Below are 22,950 nucleotides of genomic sequence, written 5' to 3'. Positions count from 1 at the left end.
GGGGATACAGCAGATAAACCTTTCAAGACAAAAATGGCCTTCAAAATTTAGTGGATTCTGCAAATGGGGGTGTGGGGTGTAGCCTACTGGTCTGGGTGTTGGTTGAGTCCTTCCACATCTTTAGTCACTACTTGCATTTGATAGTATGGGTGACTCGCGCCTAAAAACAACATAGTTTAAATATCACAGCTGTACGCACAGGAGAAACAACAAAAGAAACATAAGTCAACTGAGACAACCGATGTCATTTCGTGTGCAATGTGCCATGACGTAATTTCGAACATCAAACTGTCCCGACTCCCCATACCAATCCAGAGTCCACTGATCTCTTTACAAAGACGACAATTGTGCGACATTCCTTCTATCATTAAATAAGCAAATAACAATTGCACCGCGACTTTCTTCACCTCAAGGCAAAGACCTTATAAATTGTATACACGCCTCGCGCCCCTGTGCTCTCCATGACAGAAGTCCTAGCTTTCTTTTGGCTTAGAGCTGTCCCCACCGTTTGTTGAAGCTTTGTTAGCTTTCCTCTCTTCGCCAGCCACCTTAGCAGCAGACTTTACAAGGGCGCTAGGATAGAACACCTTGCGTAGCTTTGATACAGTCCATGCTGTGGTCAGAAATCCTCCGGCCGTGTTGAATCCCTCCTGAGTGAACTGCCCAGCCTCTTCTCCATACCTGCAAAAGGTAAAATTCTAGATCACAGAATGGTCTTTGCGAAGATTGACCCCTTCTGTAAGTTGCAATAAACTCGCAGCTACATACAGATTCATCATTGGCCTAAGTTAATCATAGCACTACCTTTGAGTAACAAGCCCTGTCGTTGCAACAGATGTAGTAGTCAAGACAGACTTCCCTGCTGCTTCCAAAGCATCAAAAACTTTGCCTGAATACAGAACCAGCCGTCAGAAACACAATAAGCTGATGCAAAATACCAACAAGTCAAAATATTCCAAAGACCTCAAAATCTGAATGTCAGACATATCTTGAAGAGAACACTACAGTCTAGCAAACCTATAGATGTATCGTAGGGACTTCAATCAAGTCAAGTAAACGTACCAAAGCCATCCAATGAAGCCAATGCAATCTGTCCAGGTAGCAGACCAAGAAGCTTTTGACCAGCTCTGGATGTGACAAGTGGTCTCGTAACAAAGGCTGCAGCATTGAGTACTCCTGTAAGAATGCTATTTGCCACTTGCTCTGACATGGCTGAGATCTTCTTCACTCTGCAATACAAGTTATGATTAGCAACATCTTTACAAATGTCAGGCACTCATATACTTTGTTGCCATGATAGACTCTCAAACTTGCATTAGCTCCTTAGGAAAACTTGTTTTACGTGAACCGATCGGGCACAAAACCAATTTCCAATGCTCATCTACTTTGCTACCCCTAATGGATTGAAGATGCTTCAGAACATTATTTACATTTGCATGATTGGAGATGCTACAGGACGATTATTACTTTTAACATTAAAAGCTGCATCAACTATCTGCATCACTTCAAAGCTGGCTCACCTCCTAATCCTCCTCATTGCAGCAGGGCTAATTTTAGTTGGAGAATCCTTGGGCTTCAACCTTCCCTTCATGAACAGATTTCCCTTTTCGAGCTGTGCAATGGTGGCCTCGCTGCACCAGAATATTCCTCTGATAATATGGCCTGCTCCAGCAGCTATGGCCTTGGCTATGCCGTTGCTGTAGTCTTCCACATTAGGCGCCATGAGAGTCCAATACTCCGCCGATCCTTCCTCGGTAGGCAAGTCCTTCGTGTCCGGTGAGAGAGCCTTGGCAATTCTATCGGAGCTGGCCTGAAGCCCTTCTTTGTCCAAGACATCACCATTTCCTGCATCTGCAAATATCACCGAGGGGGCTTCAGATTGACCGTCCGCTTGCGCCACTGTAGGAGCTGTGAAATAACTGTATTGCGCCAGAACGTCATCCAATTTCTGCAAGGAAGCCACGTCGGACGCTGGTGAGAACGTGAGGCCATAATGCAGTGTGCTTTCTCCTTGAGGAGAAGGAAGAGACGATGCTTCGGCCGGTTGATTGCTCTCCTCCGGGGAAGACCTGCACTCTCCTTCAATCTCTGGTGGCACGGTGAGAGAGAAGAAGTAATGATACTGATCCAGTTTCACTGAAGCCTGGTCTTTGGTAACGGGCCATTGGAGCTCTGATCCAACCCTAGCGAAGACTGCAAGGCCATTTCCGCCCTGGACGAGGCGGACCAGAGAAAAATCCCCCGAGGCCAGATGGATGCTCTCCTGGCGGTCGATGAGGTGTGCGATGACGTCGGGGATCTTGATCAGGACCTCCTCTGAGCCTTCCTTGGGAGAAATCTGTGCATGTGAGAGCTCGTCGGTCACAGACTCCACAGACACGGGGTCGGGGTAGTCCAGGCGGGATTGAGGGTCGTCGGAAGGGGGGGCGGAGGGGGGATTCTTGAGGGAGGGGTAGCGAATGTGCTGATGGGAGGGGGAAGCCATGGCGGTGGCAGTAGCAAGTCTCCGGGTGCTGAACGGGAAAGGAAAGCCAAAACGAGAAAGAGGAAGGCAGGAAGGAGGAGAAGCAGGAGCTCTTCTGGTACGAAAACCTAGAGGAGGAGAAGGTACATGCAAGGAAGAAGCAACGCTGGCGAAAGAGAGAGAAGCAAGCACAATAGAGGTACGGGGGGGGGGGATGATGATGATGATGATGATGATTGAGGAGTGAGAAGGTGGGGGTCCTTTTGAAGTGTGGTCGTGGCGACCCTTCGGGCCCCACGTCTGGGCTGGCTACGTGTCCGCTCCGTCGACGCGGCGCTTGCCGCCAACGCCACGCCTACCAACATTCTTCCAAGTTCCAGCGACAAAAGAAAGTGTTACGGTACCCTGAGTAACGGTGACGATGACGGTGACCTGACTGCACCCCGGCCTCCTCTGCAATGTAAAGCAGGCTTTAAATTTGACGCCCAATGTTGGGCTTCAATCAAATTTTATTGACACCTTTGGCCTTTTGAATCGGCATCAAATTGACACTTTCACAGTAATTTCTGGCGTCAAAACTTCCAACATGCGTTACTCGTTGATTAGTGTTAGTAATTGTCAAAAAGTCGAGTCGACATATGAATTTAGGGGTCAATTGTTTTGGAGGAGACTACCACAATGGCTATGAGGGGTACAAAGATAATAGTAGGCCCAAAAGTATGAAGCTATAGCCTGCATGTAATAGAGGGAAAGGTAGGAGCTTTAACTCAAAGAGCTCCTGAAGGTTGAATGTGTGATGCTAAAGGCAACTAGATACTTTGCCACTACACTTGTACGAACCTATGTAGCCTATCAACATTTAGCCTTTGATTGATTACTCAACCCTCAATGCTTGCACCTTCATAAGTTATGAGTGTAAGTTCAAACACATCAGATAGACCGTGCACAAATAAGTTGGGCCGAGCTAATGAGGACAAATCGAGCAAAAGGGGTAGAGTCACAATGCAAATGTGATTTATAGTAGATATTCACAAGTCACACAAGTATAGGTTTCTCCTCAAAACATGTGGCTCCATATCTTAATATATCCGTATAGATTTGAAAGTGATCCTGCCACTCATTGCGAATTCTAAGGCTTAATTGAGTCATGACCAAGCTTTTAAATAAATGCTAAAAAAAGCTATTGAGCATGGGAATTATGCTTGTGTGTCTTCTCACTTCATTCTACATGTATGTATAGATGTATATGGTGACACCTTACCTAACGTTATTAGACTTTAGTTGCAACCTTGACCTTAATTCTTAGACTTCATCTTGACACCTTGCCCCAAGTTTTTAGGTGTCGTATTAGGCCATCAAGCACACACACACAGGGTCCCCTCTCTCCAAGGTTACACATGCAAGTTTTTTTTTGTTTTTATGCGCAGTTTATTTATTGAGAATGAAAAAAAGACATCTAGAGATGGACAGGCATTGCCACATGCTTATCTACACTTAGTGAGCTTATGAAAGGCTACCTTGTACACATGTCCCTTTTTTCTAAGTCTACCTAGTAGAGCAAGTGTATCCTCTTTACACATATTAACTAGAACTTCTTTGCTAAGAGGCCCTTCCTTCTTCATCACCACTCTGTTTATATTCTTCCAGAGTGTGGACAGAACAACAGCCCTTATGATATTCCACACTTTGATAGTCTCTTCATCAATTTTCCCTGGATCGCCTAGGAGTGCATCTCTCATTTCTATGCCCTCATTGAATTGTGCTAGCTTCATCCATTCTTTCATGCTTTTCCACGCCCCTTTAGCGGCTCTATAGAACCAGAAGAGATGGTTGTTCATCTCGGTATAGGTGTAGCATAAAGCACATAGTGAGTTGCAATCCTTGAATTTTACCACTTTATCTCTTATAGGGAGTTTCTTTGCAACAATCCGCCACAACAACAGGTTTAGCCTTCTACTAAGAGAGGCCTTTAGAGCCCTCTTCAATCTGAACTTCCACACCTAGGGGGAGGTGTTTGGATATTGATCCTTCCACTCCTTTGCAACCTTGGAGGCAATGGTCCTGTTGGCTTTGACAAAATCCCTCCTCTTCCTCATCTTCCAGGTTGGTTTCCCTTTATGGTTACCAAGACACATCAAAGCCTTTTCGGGACCGACCTTAGCACCTATCATCCAGTAGTCTTTAACTTCATTGATCATGTGCTGGAGCAAATCAGATTCATATTGGGTGAGACTCAACTTTAGCTGTATGTCCTCCTTGTCCATGACTTTGCACTCCTGCTAATTCCAGATGTGTTCCCATCTAACCACACCTTTAGAGGTCAAAGCCTTATTTGTTCTATCTATGATCCCCTTTGGGATTTCCTTGTTTTTGTAGGCATAAGGACAAGTCCAGATGGACTGCAACAATGTTGTGTCACCTTTTCTTGAGTCGCCTTCCTGCCAATCAAGCAATCTAAGCTCCTTCCTCCACACCTCAAGCAATTTGTGGACAGTGGGGTAGCCTTTGAACTTTATCTTGTACCCAACTGCAATAATATTGTCTTCCCAGCCAAGATTCAATCCCTTGTCACCATCAATTCTTGCCATCATAATAACACCTTTGATAATAATGGCCCAAGGCTCGTTAGATTCTAATCATAGAGGCAATTTAAAGAGCATCCTTTCAACCTTGTCCTCTATGGGTATATCACACTTTTGACTAGATTGTGTAGACCTTCTTTATTAGAGCATTGACTTTGCAAATGTTAGGAGAGCAACTTTACCCTTTGGCAGAAAAGTTCAAATGTGACCATGTTAGGAAAGTTCCTAGGATGCTTTTAGATATGGACTAAATAGAGGTGCTATACCTTATTGAGCCTTCAAAAGTATAAAAAGCTAAAGTGAAGAGGCTTTGGATTTTATGAGTGATGTGAATTGCGTAGAATCTGTCACTAAATTGATTGCTTATTACACATTCTCTATTTAGTAAATTTATGTCAATAAATTAATGACTCACTTTTCTTTAAGTGTTGATGATGATCTAGCATGGCCATGAGACCATTTAGAGACCAATATTCCTAGTGCATCACTTAATGGGGTGATTAGAGCACTGTGACAGGGATATCTGGTACATGCAATACAAGTTATGAAGGGGGGAGGAAGTGTCTACCAAGTGTATGAGTGTACATAAGAACCAAGGAGTTCACATAAATGAAGATGGATTGAGTTCTAAGAAGAGGAAGTGCATTAGCATTGTGTATATGTATTTATGTGTGCATTTGGGGACGCCTAGGAATGTTCACTTGTGTGTAATGAGCATTGCATTCATTTGGGATCATCCTCTCCCTTACAATTCAAGGTTTAAGGTCTTTTCTCTCTTAATGATTTAAGGAGAGAAGTAATTCTTTCACTAAGAAAAATGAGAGAGGTAATTCTCTCACTAAGAAAGACGAGAGACATGATCCTCTAGAAGTGAGGAGAGAAGTGATTTTCTCTTTCCAAGGTCTAAGATGACACAAGATTTTGTGCGGAAGTCAATCTTAAGGTTGAGGCCCAAGGCAATCTAATGAACTCTCCTTATCTATGGCTCAAGGTGGTTGCATGGACCATAAGTTAAGAATAGAGTTTAAAAAGCCTTTTCTTAAAATAGACATGGTGAATCCATTTTTAAAATATCTCACGATAGAAATCCGATCTCTAAAAATGGCCCATATAGGTTATTAGAAACTAGGAGATTGTATAGGTTATTAGAAACTGCGAGATCTACAACTTTTGTGTTGGACGTTTTTCCATCCGAGCAATGCACAAAGAGATATTCCAAAATTGGTGCTGCATAATAGGTCTTAGAACAACCACATCTTGCATGAAAGATCAACATTTCCAATCTTAGCACTCCAAGTCTCTCTCCAAGAAGAGAAGCTCTTGGAGCCTATAAAAGGGAGGCTCTCCTTAGGTGTGGAGGGGGTGAAGGAAGCATCACTTTGCATTCATGCAAGAGGAGGAGAGAAGGCAGTTCGAGTCTCACATAATGCTGCAGAAGCTTTGCTGAAATCAAGCACCAAGAAGAGAGCCCTGCACATATTGTGTAGGAGAGAATAAGAGAAATCAAGAAGATCAAAGGAGCCAACTTCCGAGTTGTGCAAGTGCTCACCGGTTGTATATCGTGCAAGGATTTGTGTAAGTTCAAGTTTTGCCAACCCTCGAGTTGTACAAGTGCTGCGGAAGCTCTGTTGAAATCAAGCTCCAAGAGGAGATCCCTATACATATTATGTAGGAGAGAAGGAGAGACTCAAGAAGGATCAAAAGGTGCCAACATCCAAGTTATGCAAGTGCCAGTTGGTTGTATACCGTGCAAGGAACCGTGATCTTGTTCCCAATATCTATAAGTTAAGAACTGGTTTATGTGTAACTGAGGAGCTTGCCCCTTGTCAATAATATAACTCCACAAGGGGGAAGATTGGCCCATCTTCCAGTCCCTATTGTGTTGTCAATCTCTCTTTCTCTCTCTCTTTCTCTCTACATCTTTCTTTTCTCTCATATGTTCTCTCTCTGTGCCAACATAATATTCACCATATATCTTTTAAGTATATAAGAGGGTCGAGCGTGTATCTCCGATCTTGTAACAAATTCCAATTTTTAAGATTGATCATTTTGAAAACTTGTCTCTAAATGAGCCATTGGCAAGCTACCGATTTTGTTATAAGGCTCACATGTACTATTAGTAGATGCCATAGAATGTTTAGTAGGCTAATGGCACACTTTTTTTCTATTGAACGACAACTAAAATATAATGGCTCTAAGGACAAGAATTGAGCTAATTTGTCATTTTCTTGAATCATTTGGCCTCTTTACACCATCAATTACTAGGCAACCACACCTTTTGATTTTGTTGCATGTTCATATTTTATAATAGTTTCTTAGTATAGGACTTTCAATAGTTCAACTAATTGCTCTTATGGTAGAAAGCCAAAAATTAGGGTGTATACAAGTTGTAAATTGCAATAGGTCCCATGAACATTGCTTTGATTTGATGATCCACCATATGCATTTTAAATCAAGCCTTTTATTGATTATGAGTTCATTGCCTATAGCTTGGTTAGTGTAATATTAACTATATGGGTGTGTATTGCTTATTCTAGACATTACTACAATTTATTAAGGCTCATTAATTGTTTCTTGTTATAAGGCTTCCAGAAGCTTGGTTCCTTAAAAATTTCAAAGAGGAAGCAATTTCTCATGTTTGTAAGAACTATTCATCTAAGCTTTTGTGATCTCTCACAAATAGAGGATTGAATCTTTCGGTAGCAAGGTATTGCCATATTGAGAAGCTCGAATGCCTTATATGTAAGCAATATCTTTGTCTATGTTATCCATATGTTCAAATATGGATACTTACTTGATTGTGTCCATAGTGTCTTGTTGCAATGTAAATGTCATTAAACTTCAAGTTTCACGCAAGAACAACCTAAGTGTTTTGAACAATTGCAACTAGAGAATCTACACTATTTTATTATTTGGCATGGGGGTTTGGGAGTCCTGAACCTCCCAAAAGCTTCCTTGGCTTTGGTTCAGTACCAACGCAAGAGATCAAACAAAAAGGACTCATGTGTGACTTAATATGGATGATTAATGAGTGTTTGATGAAGAGTTGCAGGCTGCTCAATCACTGAATGTCCTAAAGCTACAACATGCCATCAAATGCAACTCTATCTCCTACTTGGCTTCTTCCCCCCTTTTTGCTACTTGTTCCCAGGCATTACTCAGTTCCTTTGAGCACCTTAGAGTGCTTCTTAATCTTCAGCACAAGTAGTAGGAGCAACAACAGGGGTAGCCACATTAGTGTGAATTGCGCATGTTTGCTACTCCCTCCTTCCTCAACAACCCACCTCATCCTCTAGCTCCTGGCTCTTGGCGATCATTGGAAACTTCCTTGAGAGAAAGCTATCTAGCAAACTAGCTAGTTGCACATAGAATCCTAGCCAGTAAGCTAGGTATTTACCTGCAAGTGAATTGACTAGATTCACAAGTAGTTCTTTAACTTTAATATTTTTCATATTTGTGGCAATATCATTTTTGCATGTGACATGGCCTAGGATGATGCTATGATCACCTAGAATTGACACTTCAAAGAATTCAAGGGTATTTTATATTGTCCAAGCCTCTCAAAGACAAGGGGAGAGTGGATGCAAAGATCATCAACACAATCTCTAACCATTTTCACAATATGCTTTTAAATGAAGGTGCACATTAATCTCTAAAAGGTGACAAGAGTATTAGTCAGCCCAAATGACATGACGATGTAGGGAAATATCCCCCACTTCATGGCAAAGGTTGCATGAGATTGGGCATCCATTGGAGCTCCTAGGATCAGTCATTGATTCATAGTTTGTGATAATTTGCTGTCATATAGTTCAATACAGTAGTTCATTCATTGTCCAGAGGTCACTTATGCTTCTCGAGATATTTATTTGATGCCGAATCATATGAGGATGTTATGCCAAAGTATTGGAATGATTTGGGACTGAGTTGAGTACTCTTTTGCTCAGTTTCATAGAGGTTTTTTATTGCTCTAATAAGCAAGGTTGAATGCTATTTTATTAGTGAGAGCATATGCCTATTGCTCCCGAGTCCTTACCAATTATTCCAAGTGATGTACCGATGCTTATGGCTCATGTTACATGCTTGGATATGCTTCTAGATTACATTTGAGTTGATATTAGAGTTTCTAATCTTGACATTGATTGTCATTCATTGTTATATATGGTTATTTGATGCTCTAGTAAGGGCTTTGCAAGATACTTGGGTTGGATGCTCTCGGATGTATGCTACTTGGATCTTGGATGTATGGATGCCTTTCACATGATGTTTTGAGCTTTGTCTCCTCATTTGGCATTCTACTTTCATTCCAGTGGGAGCCACTTCTTGGCATTTGGAGATTATAATGAGCTTTTGGTTATGCAGTTGAGCTTGAGGGTCTTACAGTGAGAGACCATGGGACTTGGTGATACATACATGCTCTTGTCATGCTTTATGTACATAGTTGATGCTTAGTGGGCTTATCTGACATTACTTTTGGGCGAGCACCTATCTCTATCACAATGTTGTCATTGATGTATACATCATTGACTGATTATATACTATGTTTTCGTTACATTGCTCGGCCGGTTGTGCCTCTAGTTGGTCTCTTCTATTGCCCGTGAGACCCACTCTATGCATGATGGTTATGCCTATGGGATATATCTCAATCATACACACTGATTCTTTGATAGTTCTCAATGCCAATCGCATACTCACTCACTGCTAGTTGAAGCTATTTCCTAGCAATTGCAGTTTGTTTTATATCAGTGATTGCCCCTCTTTTGCATTGATATCTTACTGATGTACTTCATCTTTAGCATGTTGTAATTTCAATTTACTACACTATTTATGCAAGAAGTTACCTTCATTTGACAATTCTTTGTATTGAGTTTGTGAACAATTCATTACTTGATTAGTATCCCTTGTTTTCAGCTTGATCTAGTAGTGGTTTTAAAGCTATTTGTAGTAATTATAGTAGCTTGTTTTGACAGTTTGTGCACTTGTTTGCCTTCATTATGGCTATGGCTCTCAACTAATAGTACTATCTTTAATATTGACAAGTTGGATAACACTAGCTACAGCTACTAGAAGGCCCAAATCTGGCAAGTTTTAGTGCGGAAAATACAAGTTAGGCCCTTGAAACATATAGGTGTTAAGCCTAAACTTATTGATACAGATGATTGGGTTGAATTAGATAAGCTATGTAAGTCCACCATCATATTATCCCTCTCTAAGTAGGTGTTCCATAATGTTGTCTTTGATGGGCAATTCGTATGGGAATAATGGGAATTATGGGAAAAGATTTGCAAAGTCTATGACAAGCATCCTCGCTTCTCAAATGTATTGGGGCTTTAGTGACTCATGGACCTTTGCATGAAGTAAGGCACTTCTATATCCCACCTAAATGAGTTCCATTCCATTATTAGCCATTTGTCTTTGCAGGGAATTGAATTCAACATACCTACTAATGGGTTATAGTTGTAGGATGTAGAGGGTGCACTCTTGAAGAGGTTAACAAGAACAATGTTGATGCTTTCCACACCTCTCATGCTTTAATAGTTAGAGGCAATAATGGTAGGGGTAGTAATTATCATCGTGGCAGAGACTCTTAGCAATCTTGCACTCAGTCTCACATGGACAATCTCATAGTAAGTCCTATGGATGTAAGTCCTTATCATTGACTTGTCATTACTGTGGGAAAGCAGGGTATATTTGGCCACAGTACTATAAAATGCACGAGGACAAGCGCAAAGAAAAGGGAAAAGGTAAAGCACAGGAAAAAAATGATGATCATAACATTATCCCTAGCAAGTCTGGTGTTAAGATTGAAGAGATTAATGTTGTGCAAACTGATTTTGATGATGATTTCATACTTGCAACTTCTTCTCTTGATACTTTACAGCTAATTGATGCTTTGTCAAGGTATACTCAATGTTGAATGATAGATTCAAGGGATTCTTTTCATGTGATCCCTCATAGAGAGTGGTTTCACTCCTATCGTAGTTTGACAAGATCTGTTTGTTTGGGTAATGACCTGGCATTTGGAGATAGTTAGCATTGGTGATGTCTAGCTGCAATTTGGTTCAAGCTACATGTTTACTCTTCATGATGTATGTCATGTACCAGGTCTCACAAAGAGCCTTATCTTTGCTGGCACTTTGAATGATGCAAGTTAGCATTGGTGATGTCTAGCTGCAATTTGGTTCAAGCTACATGTTTACTCTTCATGATGTATGTCATGTACCAGGTCTCACAAAGAGCCTTATCTCTGCTGGCACTTTGAATTTGGTTCAAGCTATATGTTTACTCTTCATGATGTATGTCATGTACCAGGTCTCACAAAGAGCCTTATCTCTGTTGGCACTTTGAATGATGCAAGTTATGTAGTTTCTTTTGGTGATTCCTCATGGAAGATTACCTATGAGAATCTTGTCATTGCACACATAGTGCTAAGTCCAATACTCTCTACCATTTGCATGTATCATGGTCAATTGACTATACTTTGGCAGTGGAGTTCTACATGTATCTCTTTGGCCATATTTTGGCAATGGATGCAGTTCCACATGTATCTCTTTGGCATCATTGCCTTGGGCATATGTCCTTGAAAGGAATGAAAATATTTACTCATTTGTAGTATCGTTCACCCCTTAAACTATAAGTACTTTGAGTCTTGTGATCATTGTTTATATGGTAGGCACACACATTATATGCATAAAAAGTTTGGTATAACATGCATGGGTGAGCCATTGGCTCTTGTTCATTCGGATGTATGTGATCCCATGCCCTGCAAGTTGTTAGGTGGCATGAAGTAATTCATTACTTTCATTGATGACTATGTGCATAAGGTTTGGGCATATCCCATTAAGCAAAAATCAGAAGTCTTGGCTACATTTCATCATTGGCTTGCTTTGATTGAGAACCAATCTGGGTATAGGCTAAAATGCCTGAGGTCAGATAACAGAATTGAGTATGTCTCTAAAGCCTTTGAGCAGTTTTGTGATGAGAGGGGTATTAAGCATCGGTTGACCACCTCGTATAACCCACCTTAGAATAGTATGGCTGAGTGCATGAATATGACAATTTAGGAGTGAGTTCGTAGTATGCTTAGCCATGCAAGCTTACCATAACATTTTTGGGCTGAGGTAGTTACTACTATTGTACACCTGATAAATCAATCCCCATGTACTACTCTTGATTGTATCAGGTTGTAGAGGAGGTATGGTTTGAAAACCTACCTCACATGCTCATTTGAATGCCTTTGGTTGTGAGGCTTTTTGCCATGTACCTAAGGACAAGCACAATAAGGTGGATCCTAAGTCTAAGAAATGCATCTTTCTTGGTTTTGAGGATGTAGGTGAGATGGGCTATTGCCTATGGGATCTGTAGGCTCAGAAGGTTTATCTGCATCCATGATGTCGTTTTCCACGAGGAGAAAATGCATAAGTAACTTGAGCATGTCATTGAGGTACGTAGGGTGATCTTTTAGGAGGAGCCTCTTGCTATTGTACAGCCAGCTAGACAACCTATAATAGTTGATACCCTAGTAGCCCACATCCTTGTTGATGCTCCACAGGATATATAGGTCCCACAGCCAACGGCCTACTAGAGATAGACGACATCCTAGATGGTTTGAGAACTCTATGGATTATGTTATGGTGATAGATGTTGGTGAGCCTCTTACCTATGATGAGGCTATGTACAGAGGTGATAGTCACTCTTGGGAATGGGCTATGCAATCTGATGAAGTCTTTTCTCCTATTGTGAAGATGACTACCCTACTCTTGGTATTGGCTTTGGTTGCTCAACTTGACATGGATCTTTATCAAATGGATGCCAAGACGGCTTTTCTTCATGGGGACTTGCATGATTTACATGGAGTAGCCTAAGGGCTTTGCAAAACATGGCAAGACACCTAGTGTAACATATTTGACGAAGAGCCTTTATGGCCTTAAGCAGGCATGTAGGTAATGGTTCCACAAGTTTGATGCTTTTATGCATTCACACAGATATACATGTAGTGATATGGATCCATATTTATATAGAAGAGAAGACTTGTGATGGTTGGCAGCCTTATGATTTTGATCCTCTGTGTGGATGATATGTCGATTGCTGGGAGTGCTCATGATGAGTTGGATGCCTTGAAAGGTTAAGTCAAGAAGAGCTTTGAGATGATGGACATGGGACAGGCCTCGTATATTCTCGGGATGCACATTACATGCGATTGCTCTAAGGGGATCGTCTACTTATCATAGAAGGATTACATCCAAAAGGTCAAGCGGTTTCATTTGCAGGGTGCTAAGCCTATTGGCTATCCTTTACCTTCTCACGTGAAGGTTAGTTAGGCCGATTGTTCGTAGTTTGATGAGTAGAAGGCTGAGATGGTCAAGATCCCTGCAATGGGTACTTCGATGTATGCTATGATAGCCACTCATCCCGACATAGTATTTGCAATGGGAAATGTGGCAGGCTATATGGCTACACCTTGGAGATGGCATTGGAATGTTGTGAAGGGTATCATGAGGTACCTGAAGGACACAACAACTATGTGCATATATTATGGTGGCCAAGATACATGAATCGTGAGATACATTGACTTTGATTATGTAGAACATGTAGACAGTAGGAAATCCACCTGTGGCTATGTCTTCACCTTTGCTGGAGGTGCTATTTCTTGGTAGTCTAGGGTGTAGAAATGCATGGCCCTATCTACTACACAGGCAGAGTATGTTGCAACCACTGAGGCTTGCAAAAGGAGGCTCTTTGGTTAGGCCATCTAGTGGTAGGCCTTGATATTATTGATGTGGTCGTTACACTTGGTGCACAAATCGGATGTTGTACGTGTACGTAGTGAGCGCCCAAGAATAAAAAGCTATAGTTTAAGCTCAAAAATCAAGAGAATAGACTTGCACAACATGAGGCAAAAAGACCAATTGGGTACAATCTCCCCCCATGCCTTGTGTGAGCACTCCATAAAGCATGTATTTATACATTTATTCATCTCAAAGCTCAAAAATAGCCCAATTTTACAATTAGCATGCTTTAGCTTTTGTGTTTGCTTTTGTCCAAATAAAGAATAAAGCGGTTGGGCGGCCCAAGAGTCGGGTTGTGCCCAAATACAATGTCCAATAATGAATATTTAAACCGCGCACCCATGCGCAAACAAAATAACAAATATTTGTCAAGCGCTTCAATAAATAAGCGCGCCTAAATAAATATTAGTGCCACGCCTTTAATAATAAGACACGTGCCCATCAAAAATGATAATTTATTCTAGGTAACTTAAATACGCTATCGGTGAGTACTTCCCAACGCCACTATCGCCTGCTCTATACATCAAACTGAAGCATTCATAGTTGTTTAAAAATAATAAAATTAAACCGATAAAAGTGAATACCTAGCAGTCTTCAGCTACAAAATAAATAAATAGGTTGGAACTCTGTCCTAACCTTAATTTAATACGAGTGCGCACTCTAAACTCATAAATGTCCATTAATTTAAATATGTATTGTGCAAAATCACTTGCTATGGAATCACCCACTTACACATTAAATTAACGTGTCGCTCGAAAAGGACACGCGTCCTTGTAAACTTCTCAACAAGGAATCCACCTTATGTACGAGCCTCGGCAAATAAATATAGTTTTACAATTCCACCGCAAAACCTCACAGAATCCACCATGGAATATGCCTCCTGGCATCATACCCCCGGGGTGGGATATCAATTGTCCTCAATTGCTATTAGCTCAATGTGGAACGAGCGGTGAGGGGTAAGCACTTAGGTCACGAGCATGCATCCATTGGGCCTCTTTAACAAGATGATTTTTAAACTTTACCAAATATCTAGAATATCTAGGACCAGTTCTAGTGGTCATAAAGTTAGTATCTAAAATAGTTTCGGGTTCAAGGATTTCAGTTTCTTCTTCTAACAAAGAAGGGTTTTCATAGACAAGGTGTACATGTAATTGGCCTTTAAAAGGTCGTAACAAACTGATATGAAAAATATTGTGGATTTTTCAGTGTTGGGGTAGTTCTAATTTAAATGCATTGTCATTGATTTTATGAATGATTTTAAAAGGTCCATAAAATCTAGGGGCTAACTTAACAACAAGATGTTTCTCAACACTTTGTAATATTCTCTTTTCAATGCGTAACCAAACATAATCATCAACTTTGAAACTCATAGCTTTTCTTTTCTTGTTAGCTTGTTTTGTGTATGATTGCTGGGCTTTGGCAATCATGTCTTTAACTTCAGTAAAAATAGTAACATGCATATTGGCAATATCATCAGCAGCTTTAACTTTGTTTGACAATGAAGTAACAAGTGTAGGCAATATATATCCATAAATGATTTCAAATGGTTCTTTCTGTATAGCTATATGTGGTGTGTTATTGTATGCAAACTGAAGTAAATACAAGTGTGTATCCCATGTTTGTAATTTTGAAATTGTGTATGCACGCAAAAGATCCAAAATTGTATTGTTAGTACCTTCTGTTTGCCCATTTGTTTAAGGATGAAATGCATATGAAAAATCAATCTTTGTACCTAAATTAGCAAACAAAGTAGTCTAAAAATTATTGCAGAATCTAGAATCATGATCAGAAATAATAACTTTTGGTAAACCATGGTTAGTGAAAACAATATTCAAAAACAATTGAGCAGCTTGAGATGTAGTTAATGTTTTCTTGCATGGAATGAAATATGCTTGTTTGCTAAATCGATCTACAATAGTCCAAATTATATCATGATTAGCTTGGGTGTTAGACAAACCAATAATAAAATCCATTGAGATATGTTCCCATGGTCGTTCTGGAATTGGTAAAGTCATTAACAAACCATATTGCTTACCATGGTGTCGCTTAACTCTTTGACAAATTAAACATTCAGGTACAAAGTTAGAAACATCAGATTCCATCTATGGCCAGTAAAAATCTTCAACCAATGTACGTAAAGTAGAAATAATACCTCTATGGCCTTGGTATGGGGGACAAAGAATTTCGTGCAACACAAATGATCGAAATGAAACAGTTACACACAACCTTTTCTCATAAAACATAAATCCATCAACGTAAGACAATGAATCAATTGGAATCCAGTTATTTGCAATTAATTTATTCCAATCAGCTTGAAAATTGGGGTCTTGGTCATTAGTATCTTTCATAGGGATAAGGGAATCAAAAGATATCACAGAGATATTATGGATAGTTGGTCTTCTACTTAAGGCATCGGCAACAACATTCTCTTTTCCGAGTTGATATTGAATAAGTGGGTGGAAACTTTGAATAAGTAGCCCATTTAATATGACGGTCGGAGATTTATGGCTGACTAAGGAGATGTTTGATACTTTGTTGGTCAATTTTGATCATGAATTTAAATCCCATTAAATAGTGTTTCCATTGTCGTAAAGCTTGTACTACTGCTAGCAATTCCTTATCATAGGTAGAATACTTGAGTTCAAAGGGTTTAAGTTTGCAGCTAGAGTAGGCTATGGGATGTGAATCTTGCATAAGGACTGCTCCTATTCCACATCCATTAGCATTAGTGACTACCAGGAAGAATGGTCTATTAAAGTCGGGTAGTTGCAATATAGGAGCATGTGTTAAGCCATGTTTCAGTAAATCAATACTTTTACTGATTTTCAAACCAATAATACACAATACATTTCTTTAATAATTTTGTCAAAGGTAATGCAAGCAATGAAAATTTTCTCACAAATTTTCTGTAAAAGCTAGCAAGGCCTAAGAAAGAACGTAATTCATGCACATTTTTAGGTATCGGCCAATTCAAAATTGCTTCTATCTTTTTAGGATCAACTTTAGTACCGTCAGATGAAACAATATGTCCTAAGTATTCAATGTGGGTTTGAAAAAATCCACTCTTTTCAGGATTGGCATATAATTGACTATCTTTCAATAATTTGAAAACCAAGGATAAATGTTCATAATGCTCATTCTCATTTTTACTGAAAACCAATATGTCATCAAAGAAAACAATGACACAATGTTGATGCTTAAAAAATATGCGATTCATCATATGACTAAATGTGGCTGGTGCATTAGTTAGACCAAAAGGCATAACAAGAAATTCATAATGTCCAACTTTGAGTCCTAAATGCAGTTTTGAAAATATCAGATGTGTCCAGTCGTACTTGATGGTATCTAGATTTAAGATCTATCTTGCTAAATATTGTAGCCCCTTGTAGTTTGTCCATGAGGTCGCTACCCTAGAGATCAGATATCTATTCTTGACAGTGATCTTATTTAGGGCATGATAATCAATGCACATCCTATAGGTGTTAATTTTCTTTTTGACTAACAGGACAGGTGCACCAAAAGGAGAACTATTGGACCTAATGAGTCCTTGGGTTAACAATTCTTCAACTTGGGTTTGATTTTCTTTCTATTCAATTTGGTTATGTCGATAAGGTGCTCTACATGGTGGTTGAGAACCTGGTATTAAGTCTATTTTATGATCTTCAAGACATGTAGGTGGTAAGCTAGGTGGTAAGGCAGCAGCAAAATAATTGTTAAATTGTGAAAGAAATTGTGTGTGCCTGGGATGCATCTGGTTTTCCTTAGCTTCAATTTCATTCACCCATATTAAGTAGGATTTGCTACCTTCCCTTAATGAGTATTTAGCCTGTGTATGACTAAGCAATGGAAAATTATCAAGGGTGTATGTACCATGCAATGTGATTTGTTTCCCATTAGAATGAATCTTCATTGAATGCGTAGAATAATCTATATCTAGATTATATTTATGACACCAAGGCATTCCTAAGATAATGTTACTAGATTGCAAAGGCACAACTAAGAAATTTCTACGCTCAACATAATCACCAATTTTAATTTCTAAGTCATGAACTTATTGTGTTCCATTGTATCTAGTGCCTAAGAATGTAGCGTTGATGAGATAATGAGTCGGAATAGTATGTAAATTCAATGCTTTGACCAATTTTGTAGAAATAAAATCGTGTGTGCTCTCGTGATCATGTAAAACAATCTTTTCTCTACCATGCACAAGACATTTCATCGTTAATAAAGAATGAGGATTTGGCATACCTGGTAAAGTATCTGAAGTAGTACTGATATCGTCATCATCTTCTGTGAAATCTGGTATTTCTTCATGGTTTTCATCTTCAGTCGCTCCCAAGTAGTTGATGTGAACAGTTGGCTTTTTGGATTGACAATTCACCGTCGCTAGATGTCCAGGTTGATGGCACTTGCAGCAGACTATGGATTTGGCTTTGGAAACATTATTGGTAATGGATGGGAGTTTGGGAATGTTGGGATTTGGCTGGAAAGATGGCTTAGGATTTGGATTTTGTGTTTGATGGTAAAGCAGGGGGTCGAGTCCAAGATTTACGGAATGAAGATGGAACAAAGCATTTTTTATTGAATCTTCGAAAGTTAGAATTAAATTACTTTGTATCGTAGTTACCGTTAGTTGGGAATTGTTGTGGTTGCTTCTCTCGTCCTCAAATTTTGTCTTCAGCATCATGGACCAAGGAAATCGCATCCTCGAGAGTCGTTGGCTTGAGCATGTTCACTTCCCCATAGAAGTGACCAAGCAAACCAAACATAAACTTGCGCTTATCTGTCGCCTCATGTACATCTTCGAGCATTCGAAGTTGCAATGAGGCATTCCAAAAACACTCGGTATATTGTGAAATAGGCTCGCGATCTCTTTGTTGTAGAAGATCCCACTATTTTATTGCTTTTTCGTGGAATTGAGGTGGAAGAAAATTCTGCAAAAATTTCTTTTGAAAAGTCTCCCAAGTAGTAGGACAATCAATGCTTTTGCAGACAATAGTCCACCATAGCGATGCTCTATCCACTAAGTGATTAGTGACACACTTGAGTTTGTCTTTTTCGGCATACTGTTCTTCATGGAAATAATCATCAAATTGACTGATAAAAGTGAGAACAGTCTTTCCATTGCGTAACCCATTAAAAATACAAAATTTGAAATTTATTTTACTTATCTTGGCTTCTTTTCGGATAGATTGTGCTTCGAGTGTCGCATCGATTGTGCGTCATATAACATCTTTGGGTTACGGTCCATCTTGATCAACAATAGATCGTTGAAGGGTAGCCAGTTGAGCTTGTAAAGTTTGACACGCTCTTCATTTCTCTTAAAGCTGCATCATAATTAGATCCAATTTTTGCTCCATCGTTGGTTCCAGTAAATCACCTTCAGCCATAAAATCTCTCATATTTTGATCGGTCATCCTACAAAAGTTCAAACAACCTCACACACTCAAAATCTTGTTAGCGGGATGAGCGTAGCTCAAAGTCGGGTTTACAAGGCTTGTTTCTCTTTTTTTTTTAAATGGCTTTTTGCGATCTTTCTTCGTTTGCGGGTACATAAATTGATGAAATTCTTCTTCAATGAATACTTTGCATGTGTAGACTACGCATAGCAATCTGCTTGTTGAAAATTATCTTTGTCATAGTACGGGTGTGAACAGAGGTTTGCAAGGAGTTATAGAACCAGTTCGGGTTTGATTTGTAGAAGTACTCCATATGAACACCTACTATGGGAAGGTTAAATATTGAAATTTTAAAGCTTTAGAAAGCTTAGAGACTTTAAGCTTTAGCTTTGAAGAAAAAGAAAGCTTGAACCAACTCGAATTACTGCAATGGGACGAGAGGATGCTGACGTCGACATCACCGCCAGAGAGTATATGTTGCTGCCCCAATCACTTGGATTGAGGAGATTAAGCTTCTTTTTAAAGCTTATTAAACTTTTAAGCTTAAATTCACTTATCTTTCTTCTCTACTCTGAGAAAAAAAAAATGTGTTAATGAAGAAGCTTCCCAAGGGGTCCTCCGTCAGCAGAGATTGGTCCTTCGCGATCCAAAAGCATAGAAGGGGGTTCTTCACCGCCAAGAATATACTGGTATTGATGGATTGTCGTGATATTGACTGTAAAGCCTGTTCGTTCCAGGAGCTTTATCTTCATGTGAGATAGTAAGCAATTAGAAGCCCTTGATCTCAACTTCGCTCTGATACCACTGGTGCACAAATCGGATGTTGTATGCGTACACAGCGAGCATCGGAAAGTCTCCAAGAACAAAGAGCTCTACTTTAAGCTCAAAAATCAAGAGAATAAACTTGCACGACATGAGGCAAAAAGACCAATTGGGTACAATCTCCCCCAATGCCTTGTGTGAGCACTCCACAAAGCATGTATTTATAAATTTATTCATCTCAAAGCTCAAAAATAGCCCAATTTTACAATTAGCATGCTTTAGCTTTTGTGTTTACTTTTGTCCAAATAAAGAATAAAGCGGTTGGACAGCCCCAGAGTTGGACTGTGCCCAAATACAATGTCCAATAATGAATATTTAAACCGTGTGCCCATGCGCAAACAAAATAATAAATATTTGTCAAGCGCTTCAATAAATAAGTGCACCTAAATAAATATTAGCGCCACGCTTTTAATGATAAGATGTGTGCCCCCATAAAAAATGATAATTTCTTCTAGGTAACTTGAATACACTGTATCGCCTAGTGCTTCCCAACGCCACCGCCACCTGCTCTACACATCAACTGAAGCATTCACAATTGTTAGAAAATAATAAAATTAAACCGACAAAAGTGAGTACCTAGCAGTCTTCAAGTACAAAATAAATAAATAGGTTGGAACTCTGTTCTAACCTTAATTTAATACGAGTGCACACTCTAAACTCATAAACGTCCATTAATTTAAATATGTATTTTGCGGAATCACCTGCTATGGAATCACCCACTTGCACATTAAATTAATGTGACACCCGAAAAGGATAGGCATCCCCGTCAACTTCTCGCACAAGGAATCCACCTTGTGTACGAGTTGCGGCAAATAAATATAGTTTTACAGAATCCATTGCAAAACCTCACGGAATCCACCGTGGAATATGCCTCTTAGCATCAACACTACATTCAAATTCTATTAGTGCTATTCAATTGGCCAAGAATCTGGTCTTCCATGTGAAGAAAAAGCACATTGAGGTGCATTACCACTTTATTCGAGAGGTCATCGAGGACAAGTCCATTGAGCTTGTCAAGATCTCAACTGACCAAAATCTTGTAGATTTGCTCACTAAAAGTCTCTTAGTAGAGCATTTTGCCTTCCTTAGGAAGTTGAGAGCGTTGGATGAGATGACATCTTTCCTCATCTTGTTATACTTATGTGCATGTGTACTTTCACTTTTTTCTTGTTCTCTCATCACTAAAGATACATTCGCCTCTTCAAATGGGAGGTTGTTGGGGGTAAAGGTGCATGTGTCTAGCCATCAGTGTATTGGTTACATTGACAATACCCACATACCTACATAATATACACTACAAGTAGCGAGCACTCATCACTGTCACTTCATTCTTTATTCTTTCAATGACATTTAAATATAGGGAAGGCCAGTCACACATTGTGACTATTGGAGTTCCCACATTGTGTGTGTCTCTCTCTCTCTTGCTCTTGCTCCTTCCACCATAGCTCTTGCTTCTGCTCTGTGCTTCCACTTCAAGGCACGCTCCCTTCACTTAGCCCCTATGCCATGAAGTCCTTAAGACTTAGTTAAAAATGATCATTGAAGCCTACTATGTCTCTTTAGGACCTAAGTTTTTTCTTTTCAATATAGAAGATCATATAATGATGGAGCGAGGCAAAACTAGCACTGACAATGGTATCACGAATCTTGCAAATTAGTTCTTTCCACTCCTCCAACAAAAATAACTATACCAAAATTGGAGGGGATAGCGATCCATGTGTCGGTACGTTGCTTGACCACTTTGTTGTAATTTACGATAATATAAAGATATGTCCTTTCTCCTTCTACTGTGCTTAGGTGAAAGTATTAAATATGTTTTTTAGGCTTAATTCTTTTGTTCTTTTTTACAGTCCAAATGTGGACTTTAATAAAGTCAATTTATGAAAAATGAAACAAGTAGCAAGGTGGAGTCTATGCTACCAAACGTACTAGACTCATGAGGACTAGAAGGAAACTTGAGCCTACTTCAAATTCTTCAAATTTTAATGGCCTTGAAAGCAAGTTGCAAGCATTGGTAAAGTCACAATCGACACTATTTGCACATGTTGATAGTGCGCTTGGAATTTTTGCAATAGAGTTTAATGAATAGGCCAAAGGGTTATATGAAGTTGTATGTGAGACAAAACATAGCTAGAGTATTTTTAAACGAGTCTCAACAAAATTGGGAGTTGAAGTAAAGGCTTTGTTTGGAGTGGTTTATGAGACAAGTGGGCTGATTAATGTACTGGTGAATGATATGTGGTTTATATTTTGGGAACTTAGAGATGACCAACAACCTATGATTTTCAACAAAGGTTGTCGATTACTATTCTTGCAAATATAAAAGCAACTTAGTCATTGCAGAGCAAGAAGTTTGCTCATTAAAAATTAGTGTTGTTAGGTTCAATGCTTTGTTAAAACAACTAATCGTTGTCTTGATGATCTCAATTTTTCTATGTATTGTTGCTCAAGATTTTGTGCTAATGTTTTTGGAAGTTATAGAGCAACCTTTTTTAATGAGATGCTAGAGCATTTTGACTAATGTGATTTGTATCCTTGGTCTTTAATGTGCATGATCCACATTTCTTTCTACATACTACAACTTGAGCACTTGGACTTATTTGTGCATGTTATCTCCTTTTCATAAATATTATTTTGTAGATTCTTTATCAATACTTGTCAATAATGAATAGTTTATGGAATTACAAAATGAATTGAATTGATGATAAACATTAGATCTTAATGCTATCCACCATAAGCCTTAAGTGCTAATGCTAATTCCAATATCCTAACCCTTGAGTTAGTAAGCCCTTAGGAATTTTCTCCTTGAAACATTAATATTAGTGTTCCCTGCACACTGCTCTCTATAATGGAAAATGTTAAAGCCTAATTCCATCCACTTTTTTAAACTCTTAGCA

The 22,950-nt window shown here is 39.4% G+C and overlaps 1 protein-coding gene across 2 annotated transcripts; it reads right to left on the bottom strand.

The window, feature by feature from the left end:
• Positions 1-216: 216 nt before the first annotated feature.
• On the bottom strand, positions 217-2,665 carry LOC148014489 (senescence/dehydration-associated protein At4g35985, chloroplastic-like). 2 transcript variants are annotated; one of them, XM_087666950.1, is made up of 4 exons: positions 1,521-2,664; positions 1,063-1,229; positions 805-889; positions 217-681 (listed from the first exon to the last, which is right to left on the bottom strand). In XM_087666950.1, the coding sequence occupies exons 1-4, from the start codon at positions 2,483-2,485 to the stop codon at positions 474-476; spliced, it is 1,425 nt and encodes a 474-aa protein (XP_087523076.1). In that variant the 5' UTR covers positions 2,486-2,664; the 3' UTR covers positions 217-473. The 2 variants fall into 2 exon arrangements, with proteins under 2 accessions (XP_087523076.1, XP_087523077.1); XM_087666951.1 differs by lacking the exon at positions 217-681 and having other exon boundaries at positions 801-889; positions 1,521-2,665.
• Positions 2,666-22,950: the final 20,285 nt, after the last annotated feature.

Source organism: Lygodium microphyllum, chromosome 25 (genome assembly GCF_053477565.2).
Source record: "Lygodium microphyllum isolate KBCC chromosome 25, Lygodium_microphyllum_v1.1.10, whole genome shotgun sequence".
NCBI classification, from domain to species: domain Eukaryota; kingdom Viridiplantae; phylum Streptophyta; class Polypodiopsida; order Schizaeales; family Lygodiaceae; genus Lygodium; species Lygodium microphyllum.
The sequence above is the reverse complement of the archived record's forward strand: the minus strand, read 5'-3'. Positions and strand labels throughout refer to the sequence as shown.